The sequence below is a fragment of the Hippocampus guttulatus genome, chromosome 20, assembly GCF_054856545.1.
Source record: "Hippocampus guttulatus isolate MCC_2025c chromosome 20, RoL_Hgut_1.0, whole genome shotgun sequence".
In the NCBI taxonomy this organism is placed as follows: Eukaryota; Metazoa; Chordata; class Actinopteri; order Syngnathiformes; family Syngnathidae; genus Hippocampus; species Hippocampus guttulatus.
In genome coordinates this window covers 11,184,977-11,208,501 of record NC_141280.1, presented here as the reverse complement: position 1 = coordinate 11,208,501, position 23,525 = coordinate 11,184,977, and the positions used below count along the sequence as shown (strand labels likewise).

General features: G+C 42.3%; 1 protein-coding gene across 5 annotated transcripts in view; it reads right to left on the bottom strand.

Annotated features, from left to right (window-relative positions):
* Positions 1 to 278: 278 nt before the first annotated feature.
* mdn1 (midasin AAA ATPase 1) overlaps positions 279 to 23,525 on the bottom strand; it is a 144,270-nt gene continuing 121,023 nt past the window's right edge. For 2 of the 5 annotated variants that reach the window (XM_086100503.1, XM_086100505.1), the window contains exons 88-102: positions 22,300 to 22,441; positions 21,669 to 21,913; positions 20,999 to 21,154; positions 16,077 to 16,178; positions 15,788 to 15,986; positions 15,525 to 15,686; positions 13,750 to 13,904; positions 9,621 to 9,710; positions 8,499 to 8,614; positions 8,164 to 8,338; positions 6,413 to 6,486; positions 6,031 to 6,145; positions 3,535 to 3,601; positions 2,436 to 2,578; positions 279 to 1,192 (exon numbers count right to left, since the gene is read on the bottom strand). In XM_086100503.1, coding sequence (XP_085956629.1) covers positions 1,007 to 1,192; positions 2,436 to 2,578; positions 3,535 to 3,601; positions 6,031 to 6,145; positions 6,413 to 6,486; positions 8,164 to 8,338; positions 8,499 to 8,614; positions 9,621 to 9,710; positions 13,750 to 13,904; positions 15,525 to 15,686; positions 15,788 to 15,986; positions 16,077 to 16,178; positions 20,999 to 21,154; positions 21,669 to 21,913; positions 22,300 to 22,441 — 2,127 coding nt within the window. In that variant the 3' untranslated portion in view covers positions 279 to 1,006. The remainder of the gene's footprint in view (positions 1,193 to 2,435; positions 2,579 to 3,534; positions 3,602 to 6,030; positions 6,146 to 6,412; positions 6,487 to 8,163; positions 8,339 to 8,498; positions 8,615 to 9,620; positions 9,711 to 13,749; positions 13,905 to 15,524; positions 15,687 to 15,787; positions 15,987 to 16,076; positions 16,179 to 20,998; positions 21,155 to 21,668; positions 21,914 to 22,299; positions 22,442 to 23,525) is intronic. The other 3 variants (XM_086100504.1, XM_086100507.1, XM_086100506.1) reach the window with 2 other exon arrangements.

Here is a 23,525-nt window from a genome sequence, read left to right as displayed (position 1 = left end):
ACTGATAAAGCTTCAACAATGAACGCCCTCAGTTCCCAAAGGTTTATTGAATGTTGTCAAAAGAAAGGGTGATGCAACACTGGTAAATATGACTCAGTGTAAGCTTTTTTTTGGGAACGTGTTCCAGCACAAGACCTACAAATAAGTCTCTTGTAGCCATCTGGACCCACAGGAAGTCCGTCATTTTGAATTTTCTTTCACGTTTTACTTTTATGGTAAAATACATCATAACAGTCTTTGTACAATTTTGATCAAACCCAAGTGAAGAACCATTGCGCTCACAATTAAAACTTTATTGAAACACATACTGTATGAAAGAAAAAAGAGCAGTAATTTACATTTCAGTTGAGCAAAACCTGCTCAATTGGTTTAACTCACAATTGAGCAAAAAGGGTGTGGTTGAGTTTAAATAACAGAACCGTATTCAAAAACTAAAAAATATGAATGAGCAGCTATGCGCCAACTGTCATTTCCCTCCAATTCTAACAGCTGTGACTGCACACGCAGCTCGGAGGAGCACCGAGCCATGCCATTTATTTTCCCAAAGGCACACTTTTAAGTTTCCAAAATCCACCTGCTATCGTGAGAGTTTTGCTTGTGGTGGGCCACTAACATAAACCAAATCGCACAGCTTGAACTGTATGTTCACAATGAACATTCATTATTCTCTTCACTGAAATAATACACAAAAATAAAATACAGCACATGATTTCAACAAGGTGACCCCCCCCCCCCCCCCCCCCAAAAAAAACATTGTTACATTTCTACTTCATAACCAACTTGCAAGTTTGGGCAATCATGATTCATTTGAAAATGAAATAGAACACCCCGTGTAAAAAAAGACAATGTTAAAACTACAACGATTTGAGAATTGTGACACGGCATCTAAGAAAATACACATTTACAGCAGCGTCTTTTTTTTCTCTTTGAAGTCATGAATTAGCAATACAGTTTGATTTCTTTCATTAACAATATCACCTTGGGGGGGGGGGGGGTAAAAACACCTTCACTGGTCGGCAGTTGTGACAAGTTCAAACCACTGCCTTAGTGCATCACTCAGAGTCTCTGGCAAAGCATTGACATCTCGCAGGATGACATAGAAGGGGAATGGAAACTCCTCCATATAGGAGCGGATCTCTGGGAGTTCCCCTGGCCCTTTAAAGAGTGGCACCTTGATGTCCAGGATGGAGTCCTGCAATAGAGCACCACAGAAAGCATCAATGCACATTGTGTCGTGTGCTAATGAGTAAGTTCTCTTTTTTTTATGTGGATATATTGCAAGCGATGATTCAATCCTAAAATTATTGCGACTTGATCAAGGCTTGAAAAAACGTTTTTTTTCCCTTGAGAGTCTTTTTTTTTTTTTTTTTTTTGCAAATCAATGACATCATTTGAGGAGCAATTTTGTTGTGGGTTCATCCTGGTCACAAGGTTTGAGTGACAAATATGACCATACAACAGGGGAGATGTAGAGATGCAGTGATTGAATATTTTACTATTTGGGAATACAACTGAAAACTATATTGAATAATCAATTATTTGGATAAATATATTTTTACTTGATTATGGGCAATTTTATATAAGATAAGATTAAAAAAACCTTTATTTGTCTCACAATGGAGAAATTCTCAATTTACAGCAGCAAAATTATGAAAGGGAGAAGTAGAAGAACAAAAAGTATATCAATAAATACAAATTATAAAATATAAATGTACGCATATTAAAATATGCTTAAATAAAAAAATACAAAGGGGAAAATACAACAGCTTAATAACGAAGGACCAATTGTTTTCATTTAAAAAAAAACAATCTACAGTTCCTATTTCTGAACTTCATACCATACTTATTCCAAACTATTTTCTTCTGTAGAAACTAGACTACATGAACCATTTTTTGGAGTCAGCTCCCCACTATCCCCCCCAAAAATAAATTAAAAACATCAACTAAAAAAAAAACCCCAGACACTTGATCAGTGATTCGATCAGAAGATGGAGCAAGACATATATCTAATGCGTATATCTAAACTATTTGTGTATTAACAGTTGAACCCCATAGCGAAAATGAACTGGAAAAAATGGAACCCGCCCCCAAAATATTTCAAGAACAAAGACATAAAATTGGGGGAAGTTGTCGAATTGCATTGGTGAATTTCTATTTTCACCTAACCCTAGCCTCACTGTTCTAATACTTTTGGAGGGTAAATACTGTCGATATAGAGAGAGCATGATAAGAGTGGAACATAATTCCATTCACCTCAATATGAGTGTTTTGAGTTACGAGCATGATCATGGATCATATTTAGCTTGTATCTCAAAGAACCAATCCAGTATATTCAGAAATAGCCAGACCCAACTACAACATAAATCTGTCAAACTACTGTGTAAGGAAAAGAAATATACACACAAAAGGACTATCAACCAAAACAAAAAATTTACCCGTGAGTTGGGATTGTCAAGTACCACAAAGATCAGGAACACATTTGCGCTGCGGGCTGCCTGCACCGCTGCCATCACTCGCTGATTTCCTTCCAGGAACAATCCCCTACCATCTGATACGATGATCAGTAGCTGGGCCGTCTCTGTGAAGAGGACAGCAGCGCAATGTGGTTCAAGGCACAAAATACAAGGGACACCATGATGAAAAGCACAGACTTTTGTTACGTGATGAGTGAAGGGGGGGGGGGGGGGGTGCTTTCAATAAGGGAAAAAAAAGGTACTCCCAGTATCCCCCTTATTCAACTGTTGAAAGGCAAATTAGGTGGTGGGTAACATCAGATAATTAAATAAGTACACCGTTCTCTCACTTATCGCGCTTAATGAGGACCGGGACCCTGCCACGATAAGTGAAAAACCGCGATGGAGCGTTTGCCGCCGCCCCCCCGAGGAATTTTCATGTAAGTGTATGTGGGTACTAGCATGTTTAAAATATGTAAACTGTATTTATACTTTACATAGCTGATACAAAGACAACAGCAGTACACGTATTGGCTTAAATATTTAATAGTAAAACCCTACACAGTGATTAACATTCATCGGCATTGCCTTCTGAGAGAGACAAAGAGACTTGTGTAACTCTCACTTTACGCCGCTCTGACAGTGTAGCCGCGGTTAGGCTCCAGCTAGCCGCTTGCCAGCTACCCCCGCGCAGCCGATGCTTTTATGATAAGACAATTAATCGGTATCGATGAGGAGGCGAAGAGAGACGTGCTGCTTTTATCGGACAAGACCAATCACCCCTTCACTTTCTCTCTCGCTTGCGCATACTTTCGCTTTCACGATCTCTCTCTCGCTCTCGGAGGTAGGGAAAAAAAATTACAATTATATATTTTTTAATTTGAGGTATCCGAATTACTGAACCAGTCATATGCGTTTCACAAAGTGAAATAGAACCAGAACTAGAGAGTGTACTGTGGGTTTATGCAAATTTCTGGTATGACAACTAAGCTAGGCTCCGGTTCCCTCTGAGGCTTTTTTTAAAAGAAGGCAAGTGGAATAGAAAATTGATGGACGGATGGATGGCCGTGTGAGAAATCACCTGAATTTGTCGATCGAAAGATCTGTTTTCGTGCTGCAAGAAACATCTTGGTGGCACTCTCTAGGAACTGCACAGGAGGCACAAAATAAATACATAGTCAATGAAATGTGCGTACTGAATGACTGCAATATAAAAAGGAGCAATATTTTTTATTTGAGCAGGTATGTGAAAATTGATATTTCAATATCGATCCTCAGATCACCAATAGCGATGCAAAAGTCACCATACAGTCATACCTCGGTTTTCGACCATAATCTGTTCCAGAAGGCTGTTCGAAAACCGATTTGTTGGAAAACCGAACCCACGCTCGTTTAAAAAAAAAAAATCTTTGTTGAACACGTCTGCTCACAATGGAACGCTATATGAGGAAGCGTCACTTTCTCGTCTACCCGAGGAAGCGTCACTTCCTCGTGTAAGCAAGGCGAGAGGAGTCGAGTGGTGCATTCAAGTGCGCTCAGTTTGGTCGAGAACCGATTTTCGGTCGTAATCCAAGGCATAAAAAACGCGAAATTTTTGGTCAAAAAACAGATGTTCGAAAACCGCGGTTTGACTGTATTTTATAAGCACATGTATAAAAGTATAGAAGACAGTTCTACACCAAAGCAAATAGGAAAGTATAATACTGTAACTGAAATGAACATAATGATGACTCTAATAATAATAATCACGGAAATAGTTATACTACTACTTCAACTAAGAATAACTACTAACTACAAACTTACTACTACTACTAACGATGATAGTGATGGTCAATGTTCCCGCTAATTTTGCATGCGTCTGAGCATTCACACAAACTCCCTGAGGATTCCTTGGGCCGCGGTCAGCAACATGAGACATGCGCACGTGGCCAGGGCAGTATCACACCTGCCTAAACAGGACATGATGTCGCTATGCCCCCCCCCCCTCCCCCCAGAAAAAAATAATGAAAAGACAAAGCACTTATATATCAAAGAAGAGCAAATCACTGAAATAAATACAATTAGCCCTGGTTTGTAAGAACTGGATGAGGATTTATGCAAAGTTTTATGTTGTGAATCGGCCCAAGTTGAACTGTCCAGTCATCAATGTACCGGTAAGTAACTGGGAAGTTTTAAAAATAATTCTGAATACATTTTGGCGTTGATATTTGCTTTCTAAATATCAAAATATGATCAAGTGGAGAATGAGTATGAAGTGGATGAAAAAGTAAACAAAATGTTGAGTGTTATTACTGATTATAGTAATTGTTGAAATGCTTCACTTGTTAGATAATCTTCAAGAGGTTTTTTGAAGAAATAGAATAAATTTCTAAAAAGCATCTTTTTTTAACAAATGCTAAATATTAATACAATGGTACATCAACTTACGATAATAATTGGTTTTGGGAAGAAATTTCTTAACTAGAAAATTTTGTAAGTAGAGACGCTTTTTTCCATGTAAATGCCCTAATCCGTTCCAAGGCCCCCCAAAATTCTGACATAAATGTTTTCTAAAGCATAAAAATGCATCAAAATATGTAACAAATACAGTACATGTTACAATTCCATTGCTGCACAATAAATGAGAGTTGTGCATAATGTAAACAAACAAAGAATAAAAATTATGGTCATTTAACTTAACTGCGTCCTCATCGTTTTTTTTTTGCCCTCTTTAGTTCATGTTCTCTCTCAGAAGTGGCTTTTTCCTGGCGTATTGCTTTTGACAACCCTTAGAAAATGTCCAAGGCAAACATCAGCATAGTGAGCGATCGCCCGACTGGTGAACAGTTTTTCTGGGTGATTCACATTTACGTAAAACTATTGGAACGCCTCATGGCCCGAGGGGCGAATGACGAGGATGCTGCAGAGACACATATTTATCCATCTACACACAAAGACATGTACGGTCGAGGTCCCTCTTAGCCAATGGGATTGTCAGGATGATGTTCGGTAATAGTCAATGGCAGAGCAGCTAGAAGTACTGTATGTTGCATTCAGGAAACTCGGAGCTGCGAGTTGCAGGCCATACTGTATTTTTATCTTTCGAATCTTGAAATTTCCTGCGTAACAAGAGGCAATATTTACCCGTTGAGGCGTTTTGCAAGTTGAACATTTCGTATGAAGAGACGTTCGTAAGTAGAGGTACCACTGTATTCAAAATCTCAAATATAAGACCAGGACAAAGTGTGTTAAATTTCCTAACTCAGTGTAGCGTAGTTGGTTCATTATTGTGCATCCCACATGGACCACCATGCCAAATGTTTAACGCACATTTGCTGTGCGACGAGAGAGTGAAAGCGGCGCGCAATTGCTTACTTAGAGGGAACATTGATGATGATGATAAATCAAATTTTTATTGGGCTTTATCAAAACTCAAAGAGGATTACGGCAGCATAAATACTGTATATTGTAAACTCTCTGAGAGTGTCTAAAGTATTGACTCGCTTCATCATTTTTGTAATGACTTTAACAGTAAATTCATATTTCAACATCTCCAATATTTTGCCTAGTAAGCAGAAAGCACAAGCATGATTCCCACCTGAGCTATTCGTGTCTTCTTCTGCTGGAATGTACACAATCGGAGGATCCGAGCTCCAGAATCATCATTGAATTGCTGCTGGAATGGGTGCAGAAGCTGCACCTGCTCACCAAAACTATGTAGGGGACAAAGCAAGACTATATTACATTCACATGCAATACAGGTACAAAGTTTTGTGGAATCTCTCCTTGCAGTTAATTCATCTTATGGTTTGTTGGTCTAGGTCTGCTCCACCAAAGTTAAATTCTGAGTAGGGATCGTGCTGTCTATTTTTTTTTGTGATATGTATTTATTTATTTCTTCATCTATTCATTTATGTGTATAATGAATTCTTTAATCCTGCTAAAAAACAACAACCTCATGTACAAGGAAATGCCGATACCTGTAAACAGACACTTGTCCAACTTCCAGCAGAGTGAGAGCATTGACAATCACTGACAAGGATTCAAACGCCAGCTGGAACACAGCAGTGCATGTCAGGAAAAAAAAAAAAAAAAAGTGGCAATGATCAGTGATCGCTCTCATACACATAGACACACACGCACACATGTAATTGTGTACGATGTATTATGTAGTGTACATTTAATATTGATATGTACCTCGCTTTCTCGACATATATACATATGTGTGTGTGCACATCTATCCACACACACACACACACACACACACACACACACACACACTCAATGGGGGTGTGTGTGTGTGTGTGTGTGTGTGTGTTGTTTCCCTCTCAGTGTTCCTATGCCATCTAGTGATGATTATTAGCAGGAACCAATTGTAACGTAAAAGGGTTCTGCCGGACACAAATTGACATGTGCATTCGCCAACACACACTCAAACCAACAATTTGTGAGCTCTGAGCAGCCATTATGAAACAAGGAGAAGACCAAAAGCATCGTTAACTGCTGACCAAACGAAGGAAGAAGGAGACATGCAAGACTTCTAAGGATATTTAGCCCCTTGTGGATGTGAGCCCACGAGGTTTTCTGTGCTTTTTTGTTGAATCAATTGTCTTCATAACTGTTGTCCTTCATTTATTGTTTCATAATGCCACTTGTATTTATACCTGTATGTTTCATGTCTGTGTTTGTGACCAGTTCTCATTATTACAGCTGCAGCGGTTGTGAAATAAAGCTATATTGTTTTGTATTCCGGGGCGGCCCGGTAGTCCAGTGGTTAGCACTTCGACTTCACAGTGCAGAGGTACGGGGTTCGATTCCAGCTCCGGCCTCCCTGTGTGGAGTTTGCATGTTCTCCCCGGCCTGCGTGAGTTTTCTCCGAGTGCTCCGGTTTCCTCCCACATTCCAAAAACATGCATGGCAGGCTGATTGGACGCTCTAAATTGTCCCTAGGTGTGAGTGTGGGCGTGGATGGTTGTTCGTCTCTGTGTGCCCTGCGATTGGCTGGCAACTGATTCAGGGTGTCCCCCGCCTACTGCCCGAAGACGGCTGGGATAGCCTCCAGCACCTCCCGCGACCCTAGTGAGGATCAAGCGGTTCGGAAAATGGATGGATGTTTTGTATCTCCATCTAGTGGATGCATAACGCAACTGCAACCCCGATTATATGTACCTTATAATGTAGTGTGCCCTCTATATGAAAACATTTTTAAAATAGGCCATTCACTGAAGGTGCGCCTTATAATCTTAAGCGCCCTATAGTGCAGAAAATATGGTTAAGTGACCTGATATCAGCAGTCTTTTATGCTTGATGTGGGGGCCCCTTTGCCCTGTATCTATGAAATGGTTCCACCGGATAGACGTGTGTCCTGGGCCGAATGTTGCCAAGAAGTTGACACACATAATGCAAATAGCACAGTGCTGATATGTTGCTGTGTATCATACAACGGATAAAGGGATACAATTTTAATTCCAACAAGTGACCTATTGGAAAATGAATACTGTACTTAAATTAAGAACACAACAATTCAAGTAAAAACTGGTTCTGTCTTAAAATGTTATGTGGAACACAAACATAATCTACAATCATCAAAACTTTCTTTCAATTGAACAGGCAGGTATAAAATTACAAGACAATATAGATCAACCATAGTTGATGAGCTGTTTTGGGAAGACGTTCACCGGAAAAGCTGAAAAAGTATGGATGGACTGTGCAAACGAAGAGCAGGGCTTACCTGTTTGGAATGGTTGTCCACCATACTAGAGGAGTCATCCACAGCCAGGCAGATCTGGTAATCTCTTTTGCTGGGCTTGGTCCTCCTCAACCAGATCTTGTCCTTACGGAACTGACTGGCAATGTATGGGATCACTTTTCTCATGTTAAGGCGTTTTCCTGTGCGGTAATCCCCTCTGGAGAATAGCAAATTGAAAACGATCGCACAAAAGATGACCAAGTGAAATGATTGAATGATTGAAGCTCCGATAGAAAGTTTTCCGTCGCTTGATGAAGACATTACACTTCATTTGTAAGATTCTGTCAAAGTCTGCAATAAGTTATGGGCATACCAACCTGAGCTTTGCAGCTTGCGTGGGCTCCAAAATAAGGCGAAGCTGCTCGGACAGTTGTTGGGAGAGTAGGTAGGTCATTGTCTTGTACTGGCGCCACATGTATGCTGCTGCACTCTCCTGGATCGCAAATCAGTTGAAGGTGATCAGTAATTCAAACTTAGTAACAGTTTCAAGGAACAGCAGGTGGACCCTGAAGAATTACCTGGATTTCTGCATAAAATGGTCCAAAAATATGATCTGATCTTGTTCAAGTCACAACAATATACACATGCAGTTTTATTTAACTACCACAACAACATTTAGGTCACCATGTTCTTACGAAGCACAGCTGTGCATACGAGAAAATGCATGTCAACCATTGAACTTTATTACTGCATGAGCCTGCTTTGGAAGCGCTGACCTCAACCAATCTTTTACCGTTCTTGCAAATCAGATCCGCATAATGGTCAGGAAGAATTTTGAACATTCCTCTCTCAAAAAACGTTTCAGTTCAGTAATATTCATGGGATGTCTGGTGTGATCATGGTCTCCTGGGGTCGGTCATACCAGAGCGTCTCAATTGGTTGGGTCCATCACTCAAACAATTCTCCTGCAAATGGCGTGATAAACTTAAGATGATTTTTCTGTGAATCACAGCAAGGCATCCAGGCCCTAAGGCTGCATTGCAGTCCTGCTTTTTAAAATGCGAATGTGTTAGCACATCTGCTTTACAGTTAAGAGGTCGGGGGGTCTGAAGCAATAAGGAGGCCACCAAATCAGACCCTTCCAACACCTTGACAACAAAGAAAAAAAACCTGTCCATTAAGGTTATAAACAAGTCGGTGACAATAATAAGAAGAAGAATAAATTGAGCAGACATGGATCACATTGGCAATTTCTCACAATAATTATGAGACGGGTAAATATCAATTCGCCACACTTTATAAATATCTGCCAGTGTTCACATTTTGAAATGATGGCTTCTACAATATTCCTGGAGAGTCACAGTGTCTCATCACTGGTGGACTATTTTTGGAATAAGCCCGCAGGCTACACATGTAGTCCTTGAGGGCTACCAGGTGCCCAGGGGCGCCACATTGGTGACCGCTGGCCAAGACTACATGATGAAGACATTGGTACACACCTCCTCCTGCGTTCCTGGAGTTAGTTTGTGCCACATTGACAACTGCAACTCCAGCTCCCTCCGGATGTCCTCTGGGTCTCTGTCGAACTTCTGAAAAAATGGGGACACACAAACATATGCCACTTTTTCCATTGGCCCCAAACAGCCCAACACCACTCCACTGGGCCCAGTACCACACCACACCACTCTGCCTCTCTTGCTTTTCTGTTACAACAGGCGCACCAAAACGTTTGGGCAGGATCAACTGTACGGTGCAAGCTTGTGTCATAGCATTTACAATGGCAAGTTTTGGCCACTGTTTTGGGGGTGAGTCAAAATATGAATTTTTTGTTGCATAATGGGGGGACGTAGTACAACCCATTAAATACACAGAAGCTTTCACATATCAACGAGAAATCCATTTCCGAGGCAGCCATCAAGACAAAAATATAGTCTTCACATATTTTGTCTTAAAACAATATTGGACCATATTTACAATTTCGCATGTATCATGGATGCAATAATGTGATCGTGATTTCTCGAGTGGCATGCAACATTCGCTGCCAGCGCTCATTCAACCTGAATGGAGAGCACCACTCTCATTCATGTCATTCATCTCTCTGAATCAACGGTTCGTCGTCGTCACTCTGCGGCATTGGAAGCCCTCGAAGCATTCGAACTGCTTGGCTCTGAAAAGGTGTAATGGAAAAGCGAACACCCGGGGCCTTGCGGTGTGGAGAGGGGCTCATGGAAAAGCACGTATGCAGTCAGAAATATGACATCAAATTCACTATACAGTATTTTATAAAAATAGATAAATAAATAAATAATCCTCGTCTCACCCCTCGGGTGGTGTCCGTCCCTCATACAGCTCGGGTCCTCTACCAGAGGCCAGGAAGCTTGAGGGTTCTGCGCAGTATCCTTGCTGTTCCCAGCACTGCACATTTCTGGACTGAGATGTCCAATGTTGTTCCCGGGATCTGTTGCAACCACTCATCTAGTTTGGGGGTCATTGCCCCGAGTGCTCCAACCACCACAGGCACGACTGTCACCTTTACCTTCCAGCAGGGACGTGCGGCCAGGGGAGGCAGGTGAGGCAGAGCCTCACCTCTGAATGCGCATTGAATTGCGCAATCATCACAAACTGGGTTGATACATGCAACTGGCTCGTGCTGCTTGCCATATATCTGCATGTCGCAAATATAATGTTTAGCCAATTGAATAAGCGACCCTTTTTGCTTTATATATTTGTAAATGTGACACTAAAGGAGTCACAGCCTCACCAACCATGAACCTCACCGCACGCCACTGCCTTCCAGGCTCTCTCCAGCTCCTCTCTGAGCCCTTGGTATTTCTCGAGTTTCTCGTGTTCCTTCTTTCTGATGTTTCCATCACTTGGGACCGCTACATCCACTACAACGGCTTTCCTCTGCCCTTTATCTATGATCCCGATATCTGGTTGGTTCGCCATGACCATCTTGTCAGTCTGGATCTGGAAGTCCCACAGGATCTTCGCTCGGTCATTCTCCACCACCTTCGGAGGTGTTTCCCATTTTGACCTTGGGGTTTCCAGTTCATACTCCGCACAGATGTTTCGGTAGACTATGCCAGCCACCTGGTTATGGCGTTCCACGTAGGCTTTCCCTGCCAGCATCTTACACCCTGCAGTTATGTGTTGGATCGTCTCAGGTGCCTCTTTGCACAACCTACACCTTGGGTCTTGTCTGGTGTGGTATATCTGGGCCTCAATGGCTCTGGTGCTCAGGGCCTGCTCCTGAGCAGCCAGGATGAGTGCCTCTCTGCTGTCCTTCAGGCCAGCCCTCTCTAGCCACTGATAGGACTTCTTGAGATCAGCCACTTCAGTTATGGTCCGGTGGTACATCCCGTGTAGGGGCTTGTCCTCCCATGATGGTCCCTCTTCCAGCATCTCATCCTCTGTTCCCCATTGTCTGAGACATTCTCTGAGTACGTCATCCGTTGGAGCCTTCTCCTTGATGTATTCATGGAGCTTGGATGTTTCATCCTGGACAGTGGCTCTCACACTCACTAGTCCCCGGCCTCCTTCCTTTCGGCTTGCGTACAGTCTCAGGGTGCTGGATTTGGGATGAAACCGTCCATGCATGGTTAGGAGCTTTCGGGTCTTAATGTCCGTGGTCTGAATCTCTTCCTTTGGCCACCTTATTATTCCTGCAGGGTATCTGATCACTGGCAGGGCATAGCTGTTTATTGCCTTATTCTTGCCATTGAGCTGGCTTCTTAGGACTTGCCTCACTCGCTGGAGGTATTTGGCCGTAGCCGCTTTCCTTGTTGCCAGTTCGAGGTTGCCATTGGCTTGTGGTATACCGAGGTACTTGTAGCTGTCCTCAATGTCTGCTATTGTTCCTTCAGGGAGTGAGACCCCTTCAGTGCGGACTACCTTTCCTCTCTTAGTCACCATCCGACTACATTTCTCAAGCCCGAATGACATCGCGATATCACTGCTGTAGATCCTGGTTGTGTGGATCAGGGAGTCTATGTCCCTTTCGCTCTTAGCATACAGCTTTATGTCATCCATGTAGAGGAGGTGACTGAGGTACAACGCAAGTTCCATGGTGAAGGGCCCCAGGCTGCCAGATCAGAGGAGGAGGTCATACCAGAGATTGTGAGGCCAGCCCCAATGAATGCAGATGATGAGATTGTGAGGCCAGCCCCAATGAATGCAGATGATGAGATTGGGAGGCCAGCCCCAATGAATGAAATGCTGAGCGAGGCAGCAACTGACCTGAAATCTAAGATCATGGCGAGAATGAAAGCTGGGCAACCTAGAAACCGATTACAACGGCTATGTGAAGTACCACCTGAAAGTCTCATGGAAAGTGTGAATGCAGCACTGAGGGCGATCCCTACCGTAACGATCATGGAATCCAATGAGCTGATATATATACAGTATTTATATATACCGTATTTTCACGACTATAAGGCGCCATTAAAAGTCTAAAATGGTCTCCAAAATGGACAGGACGCCTTATGATGCGGAGCGTCTTGTCTATGCGCTGAGTTCCAAAACCGGACTGACAGCCGACACGCTGTTTATATAGAGAAAAGGCGGAAGTGACTGTGGACAGGCATGCGGCAAAGAAGTCGGCCAATCAGTGAAGGGTGGGCGTGTAAGTGGACGCTAAAGGGACGCTACAAGCAGGTACCAACACCTGTATAGAGTGTGGCTATGTGCATTGTTGCAAAACAACTTCGGTTTTGGTTTCTAAGAACCCCCGAAAATAAATTCTACAAAGAGACACGCCTACGAAGCTCAGTTCAAACTTCAAGCCATTGGTTATGCTTTTGGCATGCGTGCCCATCTCACAGCAGCGGTGAAAAACCAAGTCAAGCAAATGAACTCTGAGCTTGCCGTTATTCCCGGAGGCTTAACTAAAGAACGCCAACCGCTGGACATCGGCATCAACCGGGCGTTCAAAGTAAAGTTGCGAACGGCATGGGAACAATGATTGATCGATGGCAAACACAACTTTACAAAGAGTGAGAGGCAGCGCCGGGCGAGTTACGCCACAATTTGCGAATGGATTGTGGCTGCTTGGACGAACGTGTCTGCTTGCACTGTTGTTCGAGTTTTTGGCAAAGCCGGCATCATTTCTGTGGAGCCACATGGCAATGAGAGTGACTGACAACGAGAGGGAACACGGCGTTTTTGATGGATTACCGGTACTTGCACAATTGTTCAATTCTGATACAGAGGATGAGGACTTTGATGGATTTCTGGGTGATGATTGATCGAAAAACGTGAGTACATTGTACGATGGCCAAATAAAATACAACGGAACTTAGTTTTCCGTTGCCTTTTTAAAAACGTGTTTTTAGCTTGTATCTGTATGTCTTGGCATGCTACCGTATGCTACAAGCTAACGTGTTTTTAGCGTGCGCGCATGCATGCCGTATGTTTAAGCTGGCGTATGTTTTACCACTTTAAAATTGCGCCCAATAATACAGTGCGTTTTGTCTATGTGTAAAATACAGAAATAGCACCCATTAATGAGACTGCGCCCAACCATACGGTGCGTCGAATGGTCGTGAAAATACGGTATATATATATATATAGTGTCATTTCAAAGAAGTGTGTCAAAAACAACATACAAGTCACAAATAAATCACGCACCTGCATTGTGCCTACGAGCATCTCGGTCAGTGTGTGAAAGGTTGATTCTGAATTTTTCTCGGCTTCCTTGGCATCTCTGGAATGCCTGCCACGCTCCCATTCTTTGCCTTCATTCTCTTGCCTCTGCAGATGCATCTCTACATTCTCTACACCTGCTTAAAAACAAACAAAAGAACAAAAAAAAAAAAAAAGGTTTTCGAAAAGTCCCAGAAACTTTAACTTTGAAATAAAGCCATGCTAGCAAAACGGGATAGATATATAAGGGGTGTTCTGTTATGTTTCGATCTGGTTACGTTTGGTTTTGATTCCTCATGTGCCCTTTTTTCGCCACCTGTTCTCGTTATCAGTGTTCCTTGTGTGTAACCAATTAGCTCCCTCAACCCTTTGTGTGTTGTCCAGGTGTTTCTCGTTGTCTCGTCACTTAGCTTGTATTTAGTTCCCTGAGTTTCTGCCAGTCTTTGTTGGGTCATTGTGAGCTGTGAGTATGTGAGCATACATGTGCTCCTGTCATGTTTTGTTTCCTGCTGTAATTTGGTTTGATACTTGTGATTTCCAGGCATTTTTGAGTACTTCGACTTCGTGTTTTTTCCATTGTACTCCTGTGTGTATTTTTTGTTAAATACATTTTGGTCAATCCACCCTCCTCCTCCCTGCTTTTTGGGGTCCTACAACTACCATCCCGCACCACGTGACATGTTCACACGGCAAGATTTGCTCCGGTGCTACGCCGGGGCTGCGCCAGTCGAGCGTTCACACGTGCAAATTAGCTCCGGCGTAGCCCCGGAAAACAGCTTACACCGGAGCAAATTTGATCCACCTCAGGGAGGTGATTTAAAAATTTGCTCCAGAGCAAATGCTCGTTTGCGAAGCAGCACCGATGTAAATTTGCACGTGTGAACGCAACTGGGTTAAATTTGCTCCAGAGCAAATGCTCGAGAAGAGTTGATTACATATGGCGAGAATGCGTTGCTTTCGTGCTCTGTCGGACGTCATGTGTTTGTTTAATAACAACACAAGACTTGGCTGGTAACGGTAGCAAGCACCTCTTGGGTTATACCATCTCAACTAGAACGGGGGGGAATAGTCCCCAAATGTCATCTTTCCTTTTGTAGGAGACTGGACTGTCTCGGAGTTGTTTGTGTAGTTTTTTCCTTTGTTGTGTGTTCACAACCCCCCGCCCCCCATATAATTTATTTTGTGATTTCCTGTTTGGCGCATTACTTGTTTGCTTTTCTGAGTGTCAGTGAAGTGATTTACGTTTTCGAGGGCGGTCACTCTCGAGCAGAAGGCACGGAGAAGGAGAAGGACGTGCCTGTAGAGTAGTCGCTTGAGTTGTGTAAAAGTTTCAAAAAGAACCAACATGACAGCTCATTTGTTTTCTGTCATTTTGCTCCGCTGCAGAAACTGCCGTGTGAACGCAAGTGGAGCTGCACCGACGCTGTGCCGCTGCTGACACGCTCAGCGGCTTTGTACGTGTGACCGCTCCACAAAATACATCGGTGTAAATGTGTGCCGTGTGAACACCCCTATAATCTCTTTGAAGGAAACAGCACATTTACAGTAAAATAAGAAACTCATTGCATCAACGGTGGCAGTGAATGAATGACAGAGCACAAAGAGCTGGGTTTGCATTAGTTTCAAATGTCATGCAAATAGGATTAAACAAGGCCAGGGGCATGGTGTTTCAGGAGTAGGGAATAAAAGAGATGCATAAACAAAGCAAAAAAGGATTTGCATTGTATCAGTCAGCAGGTGGATACTGAACGCTGTAACACCTTGCTCCTGCAGGGCCTTAGCTGTATCCAGCGACTGATGTTTCAGCTCCTGGACTTCAGCAGCATGCAAGTCATCATCTTGTTCTTCTATTTCCATTGAAAGATCCTCCTCATCCTTGACCTGTCGATGCTCTGCTGCCTCCTGATTCGCATTGGCGACATCTGGAAGCGTTCAACAAAGACATCTATCATTACCACAACATATTCATTATTTCTTCATACTTCACACAAACAATTTTTGTTCAGATGTAGTTGCTACTGACCGTATGTTTGCCGATCGTAGGCAATGTCGCCCTCTTTGATATGCTCATATAGGTCGGACTCTTGTTGGGTTTCACCTTGCCTGCTTTCTTGCGTCTGCTCATGAGAGCTTTCCAACGTACGAAGACGCTTGTTCACAAGCTCATTGGAGTCACCCGTTGAACGCTCATTGTCTGCTTGACCAGGTTTTCTTTTAAAGCTCTGGAACACAATCATTATTGAAAACTGATTTGTAAAAACATGAGTGAAAAAAAGAATTCCAAATATTCAAGCTCATTTATCACACTGTACCTGAGTGCTGTTATGTTTCTGTGTATATGAAGGCATCCTTGCAGTCAGCTTTGACTGGTGACCTTCTGATACGGAAGCATCAGCTGCTCCAGTCCCATGCTCCTACGAAAGGTAGTACATGAAAATATATGCAATCATTTTTTTTAAATGAAATAACCAATGTACCATATTTTCGGGACGATAAGGCGCTTCAGAGTATACCTTCAATTAATGGCCTTAAAACTGTTTTCACAATATAGGGCACATAGAATAGAAGATACAATAGTGGCTGCGGTTGCGTGATGCATCCACTAGATGGAGCTATGCTAAAGAGAATACAATACAACTATTTCTATAGAGGCTTCACCACCGCTGCAGCTGTAACAAAGTGCTTTATAGAACTTTTAAAATACACCATTCAAGAAATCAGAATATTGATCCATATGTAGCTCCTTCAGGATGTAGCATGAATCACGACAGGAAGTCCATAAAAATACAGGGTTTATTGCTTGGCAACCCGTGAGGACTGGTCACAAACGCGGACTTGAAACATAAAAATACAAATGGCATTACGAAACAATGAATGGAAGACAAAGGTTATGAAGTTATGAACCTTGTGGGCTCGCATCCACAAGGGGCTAAATATGCTTAGAAGTCTCGCTTGTCTGCTTCTTCCTTCATTTAGTCAGCAGTTAACGATGCTTTTGGTATTGTCTTTGTTTCATTATGGCTGCGCAGAGCTCACAAAGTAGTTGTGTGAGTGTGTGTTGGCGAATGTGCATGTCAATTAGTGTCGATAACCCTTTTACTTTACAATTGGTTCCTGCTAATAATCACCACTAGTTGGAATAGAAACACTAACAGGGAACCAACTCAATGGGGAATGTAGAGACTTTATCACATTATAAATCGCACGGTCGGCTTTTGAGAAAGTTGAATACTTTTACGCCTTATAGTGCGGAAAATAAGGTACAGTCAAACCTCGGTTTTCGACCATAATCCGTTCCAGAAGGCTGTTCGAAAACCGAAACCATGTTTCCCATTATAATCAATGTAATAAATTTTAATCTGTTCCAAGTCTAGAAAACTTTTTGAAAGCATTTTTTAACTATTTTACACCATAAACTGTATACAGATGTAATAAGAGAGCACACGATATGTAAAATACTGTACACACATTTTGTATGTTTTATTTTTACTAATTTTAACATAAACATTAACATTGTAACATAAAAATTCAACATCTCTCTCTATCTCATCGTGACAATTGTAGATTACATTATTTTACACCTTGAACTAATACACCCTAAAGTAATGGCTGTAACTATGGAATCTCTCTCTGCAACTCTACTCTACGGTATGAGGTAACATCCTTCCATCCATTTTCTGAACCGCTTTATCCACACAAGTCCAGTCTCGTCCATATTAAAAGTTTGCCGGGGAAGATATTCCTCGGCCTTTAAGATAAGAAAACCTTTATTAGTCTCGCAATGGAGAAATTCCCGATTCACAGCAGCAAAGTTATGAAAGGAAGAACTAGAACAATAAAATCTAGGAGCTGCTGGAAAGGCAGCCACTCTCGCGGCGCCATTTTGAAGTCAAAATAACAAAACACAGGACACAAACAGTCGTGCGATCTTTACCACTTTTCTGCATACACTTTGTTGTCTGAAGCAGTTATAGATGAAAGAGGAGAGGATCAAAGTGTCCTTTCACCAGTGGGTCAGAGACGTCATACTGAAAATGTGCACACGTCTGCTACAAGCTAAGTTTTGAAAGCAAACTCGAAGCTGTAGCGTCCATTGACGAAAAAAGATTAGTTCACTTCTCCTGTCTCACGTAATCCGCTTCAAACTCCAAGCCGCGACTCCCAGTTCCATATCTGCATCGGCGCTCCGCGCTAACGCTCCTTTCTTCTCATCGTCGGCTCCTCAAGCCTTACATCCATCCAGCCGCAGACCGTTCAACAGCACCGATCTCTCCGCTGAACAAAGCGGGACCGTGAAAAATGCTGCCCATTACAGGCGCAAGACACAAGCGCCCCGGGACTGTCCAGCAACGACAGTCAAATGCCGCCGACATTCCTCCCAGTCAAAAACAGTGCTGGTATACCCATGCTGCCGAGAAGGCGCAACCACCAAGCACAGAGTCTCCTCCTTGATAAATGTCGGGGCCAAAAATGCTGAAAAAAGTCCACATCAGGTCCACACGACGTAATAACAAACACAAAGTGATAAAACAAACACAAAAACAACAACAAAAAAAGCAAGGCTCATGAGAGCACTTGCCGACGGCTGCCTACTCGGGCGCCATCTTGACTTTGTTAGGTTGATTGTTTTTAGTTATCATACATTTGCATATTATGAATGATAAATTGATTATGCTTGCAATGAAGCACGTGTATGGTTTTAATAGAAATACAGTGAAACTCCTCTACAACGAAATCATGTTTGCAGCAAGAAATTTTTCACTGTAGCAAATTTGATCTCAGATGTAAACACACACACACAAACGTATGTGTACTCTTTATTCCAATCGTGCATAAGGATGAGCACACACTTATTTGACACTTTTTATAGTCAGTGTGGAAAGAAATTGCTAAATTTACGATCAGCATTCACTTACATCAATTTCTTGGATAATGTCTTTTATTTTGCTTCCTCCGTCTTTCATTTTGATCACTTTTACCCTCTCTTCCAGCGTCAGAGCACTTCTTGTCTTAGCTGCTTGACATCCAAAGGTCCGTTTTGTAGCCATTTTAGCAATGCAACATTCATGCTGCGTCTGAATCTAACAATGACAAAGACTTCCTGGACCCGGTGGCCTTTCTTTCCACCATCTCACTGTCTCTACCCGACCTACCCTCGATCGGCACCCAAGACAGCGTTGCTCAGCTGATGTCATGCAATGACCTTTTAAAGCCAGCCACGGGACGCTTCGTAGTCCTCGATGGCCAGGGCGCGATGGAACTCGCCTTCTCTCTAATTCGCGCTCCAGTTAGCTTAAGGTATTTAGCATGACAACAAGTAAAGCATTCCAGGAAACGTTCGTTTATTTGACTGTCCGTCGAGCCACAAGCAATTTACATTGAGCAGCTAATCGGATGCATTCCACTCTATCTTCCACGGATCTAGCTACAGTATCTACACACATAGATAGTGAGGTCCCTCTTAGCCAATCGGAGGCCAGGATGATGCTCGGTAAGCCAATGGCAGAGCAGCTATGAATATGTTGCGTTCAGGAAGCTCGGAGCTGTGTAAACCAGTGTGGTGGTTGCTGTTGCCGTTTCCGAACGAAGCAGTAGAAGTCGCTGTTGGATTAGACTTTGTTGTAGTGAATCTCTTTGCGAGGCAAGAGCAGGGAAAAAGATTTCGTATCACGGAACAGGGGTTTTTTTCATTGTATGTGGAGCAGGAGAGTGGGAATGGTGTTAATGCATGTAGATTTTTTCATACTAGGGGTTATTTTCGACCATGTAGGTTTCGTTGTAGAGGAGTTTCACTGTATAACGTTTTTAATGAAGATATGCTCATATTTATAATATAAGAATGCTTCGTGCACTGGGTGGCAGTTGAGGGATGCAACCACTTTTTCGAGAAAGTGGTTGGAAAGAGATAAGTATTAAGACAAAACAAGAGCACGGTTGGACGTGGACGGAACTGTCAACACCAGCTGCAACTTAGTGTTTTTGTAATGATTGAACACATACGTAATTTTCATTTGTCAAACAAGTTCAGTGTGTCTTCAACAGCCCTCATCCTTTAGGTTGGACACACCCATGTATTAGATTCCCAATAAATGAGAGAGCGTGCGGGGAGATCCTTGGGTGACGTGCAGAGAACTGAAACCTAACGCTTCTCCTCGTTCCCCCCGGTACCAGAATTGAGTCTCCTGTCTCCTCCTTGTGTTTTATGTCTGAATGTCAAATTGATGGACCTGAATCAACCTTGATGAGATTTTCAAACTCAGCTTTAAACTTTTCGGCAGCTTCCTTGTCTGAACTGCCTGCCTCCCCATGACGAATCACGGAGTGTATCCCACTTCTTTTCCTAAACTTTTCAAACCATCCTCTGCTTGCTTTAAAATCAAATTCTTCAGGAGCAATCCTTATCAAATCTCCAATAAATTGTCTTGCTTTGCCACAAATCGTACCTTGGCTAAGACTGCCCCCTGCTAGCCGTTTCTCATTTATGAAAACAAGCAAAAGTTTCTCCACTTCCTCTAATATTTGTGACCTTTTTTTGCTCAACACACGAGATTCTTTCGCCACATCAGTGACTTTAAGATGGTCTTTCTTTGTTAGGATGCTGCTGATCGTCGATTTCGGCATGCCGAACTCCTTAGCCAACACAGATAGACGTACACCTGATTAATATTTCGCAATCAAACCTTCTTAAATTCAATAGTTTTGCACACTATTTTCCTCTTTTTTTCCACCCGCTGGACTACTTCCACTTGCTTTCTTTGTTGACATGATTAGGGGCTGATACACAATGCAGAAATAACAGTCCGATTTGTGAAGATGTCAACAAACACGATGCTTTTTTAAAAATCCTTATTGAACACGCCCGCTCAAATTGGACGCTTTTTTGTAATATTTATTGAACACGTCTACTCACAATGGAATGCTACACGAGGAAGCGTCACTTCCTCGTCTACCCGAGGAAGCGTCACTTCCTCGTGTAAGGAAGGCGAGAGGAGTCGAGTGGTGCATTCATGTGCGCTCAGTTTGGTCGAGAATCGATTTTCAGTCGTGATCCGAGGCACAAAAAACTCGAAATTGGTTGAAAACCAATTTGGTCGAGAACAGACGTTCGAAAACCGAGGTTTGACTGTACTTGATAAATGGTGCAGTTTTTATAAACCTACTCATCAGGGAATTTGCTGCTCCTCACAATGGTAAATGACCTTAAGTTTAAAACCACACTGAAGACATGGCGCACCTCTTTTGCTTGGTCTCTCTCTGATGCCTCTCCAGCCAGCTCCACAGCAGTATCACTCTGGAAATTCTGCTCTCCGGTTTGCCCATCAGTGGTATGTTCTTTCCTCTCAGCTGACTCCAATGGATCCTCCGCATCATCCATACCATCAGCCTCCTCCTGTGCCAATAGGGAAGGGGGGGTTGGGAGGTGGTCATTACGCGCACACAGTGTCAGTTTCTGTTTTATGCATTATGCGCAGTATTTCACTTTATGTGAGGACAATGTTTTATGTGAGTGCAGGATGACTTTTCATTTTTGTTTGTTTGCTTTTTTTTTGTTTCACATATTGAAAGAAAACTTAACGTCATCTTCTTAAAGTGGTCTTTCAATTGCAATGACTTGAGGAATTGTCAGACTATGAGTCAAAACAATGTCAGTAACTAGTAAAGCACTTACTTGCATCAGAGAAAAATAGAAAAATGAATTACTTCCTTGCCAATTATATGAACAGAGACCTCAGTCACAGATAATGACAACAAATACATGGTAAACATTCCATGAGTAGAGTTTCAAGCAGAGAGTGGAAATGCCCCTCTTTCATGAAACATTTCAGGCAGTAATGGATGTTTTATCATGTCTCATCATGAATACAAGCAATGAAATAATCAGACAAAGCAGATGATATTCCCACCTTAGGAGAGGGACCTTCCTCTTTTGGGAAAGAGAGATTCTCATCTTTTTGGGATTCGCTGTCTTCCGTTTTTGTATTGGCTTCGCTCTTTTCTGTTTCACTCTGTGACTCTGGTTCTCTGTTGTCTTTTTCTTTTTGGTTTGACTTGTCTTCTTCCATCTGCTCATCTCCCTCTTCTTCATCTCCCTCTTTCGGTCCTTCTTCGATCACTTCCTTGTCATTGTCAATGTCAAATGGATTTTCTTCTAAAAAAACAAAACATCAATAACAACAATAGTAATATTAAAATGGAGACGGTAGGAACAATGTTAAGAAAATCCATCCATTTAGCCAATATCTAAACCGCGTTATCTTCAAGAGGATTGTCGGCGTTTTTGAGCCGATCCCAGCTGACTTCAGGCAGTAGGCGGGGGACATCCTGAACTGGTTGCCAGCCAATGACACCACACTTTGGGACAATTTAGAGTGTTCCATTAACCCACCACGCAAGTTTTTGGAATGAGGGAGGAAACCGGAATACTCAAGAGAAAACCCACATAGGCACGGGGAGAACATGCAAACAGGATAAAGCGGTTCAGATAATGAATGGATGGATGGGCTGATGTGTTCTTCATCAAAGTACAAGACTCACCATCACCTTCATCTTGTCCATTGTCTTCCATCTCGTCATCCTGGTCCAGGTTAAGATCTTCAGGCAGATCGATTGCCTCGGGTTCAGGGTTCTTATCCTGCTCGCCATGATAGGGGTCCACTTCATTCTCATCAAACTCTCTCTAGGAGACACAGTAAAGATCACATGCAGAGAATCTAAGTACCGGTAATGACATCATGAAGTTTGAAATGATCTGTGTCACAAAGTCACAAAAAGTAAGGTGGCAAAAATATTAGCTATGACACAAAACTAGAATTTGGTCCCTGGGCACGAAGGAGCTGCTACCCAATGCGATCCATGCCAATTTTATTGTACCTTGGAAATATAACAAGATACATCATATTACACTTGAATGTCTCAAAATACACAATTTAAATGCCAAACATAAATACTGCCTTTAGTGAAATCCTCTTTGTTTGCACAGACACGAACACATTAGAACTAAGTGTTCCACAACCAGGATTTTGGAGCCGATCACAGAGTTAAAAAAAAAAAACGATCACCGATTCAATCAAAAGATCGAACATTCGATGCAGCCTATTAAAACAACATTTTTACTTACTATACAGTATAGTCGACACCGTCTATTTGCGGGGGATAGGGACTGACCCACCTCACGAATAACCAAAATTCACATTTTATTGAAATGCATTGGATAAAACACGGATCAACATTCATTATTTTTGTTATTTTGACTTCAAAATGGCGCCGCGAGAGTGGCTGCCTTTCCAGCAGCTCCTATATTTTGTTGTTCTACTTCTTCCTTTCGTAACTTTGCTGCTGTGAATCGGGAATTTCTCCACTGCGAGTCTAATAAAGTTTTTCTTATCTTATCTTATCACTACACAGACATTTGGGGATGTGTGTGCGTGTGTTTGTATGCGCACATGAGTGTTTGCGTTTCTAATTAGCACTTCGTGATAATCTCCTCGGATTATTAAAACACCTTCAGTGGTGGCCCCAAAATAAACAAATAACCCTCCCTCCCACCAAAAAAAACATTTTTGTGGTACAATGACTACTCGTTTGACTTATACATGATGATTCTCCAAAAGTAGAACGGAATACAACTGATTATGAAATGAAAATCATTTTATTTGGCATCCTTAATTTGAACATTTAATTCAAAGGCTTTTTATGTTGCCTTTAATAAAAATATCAATTAAAAAATGGAATCCAAACTAAGAAAAAAACCCTGACGGTTA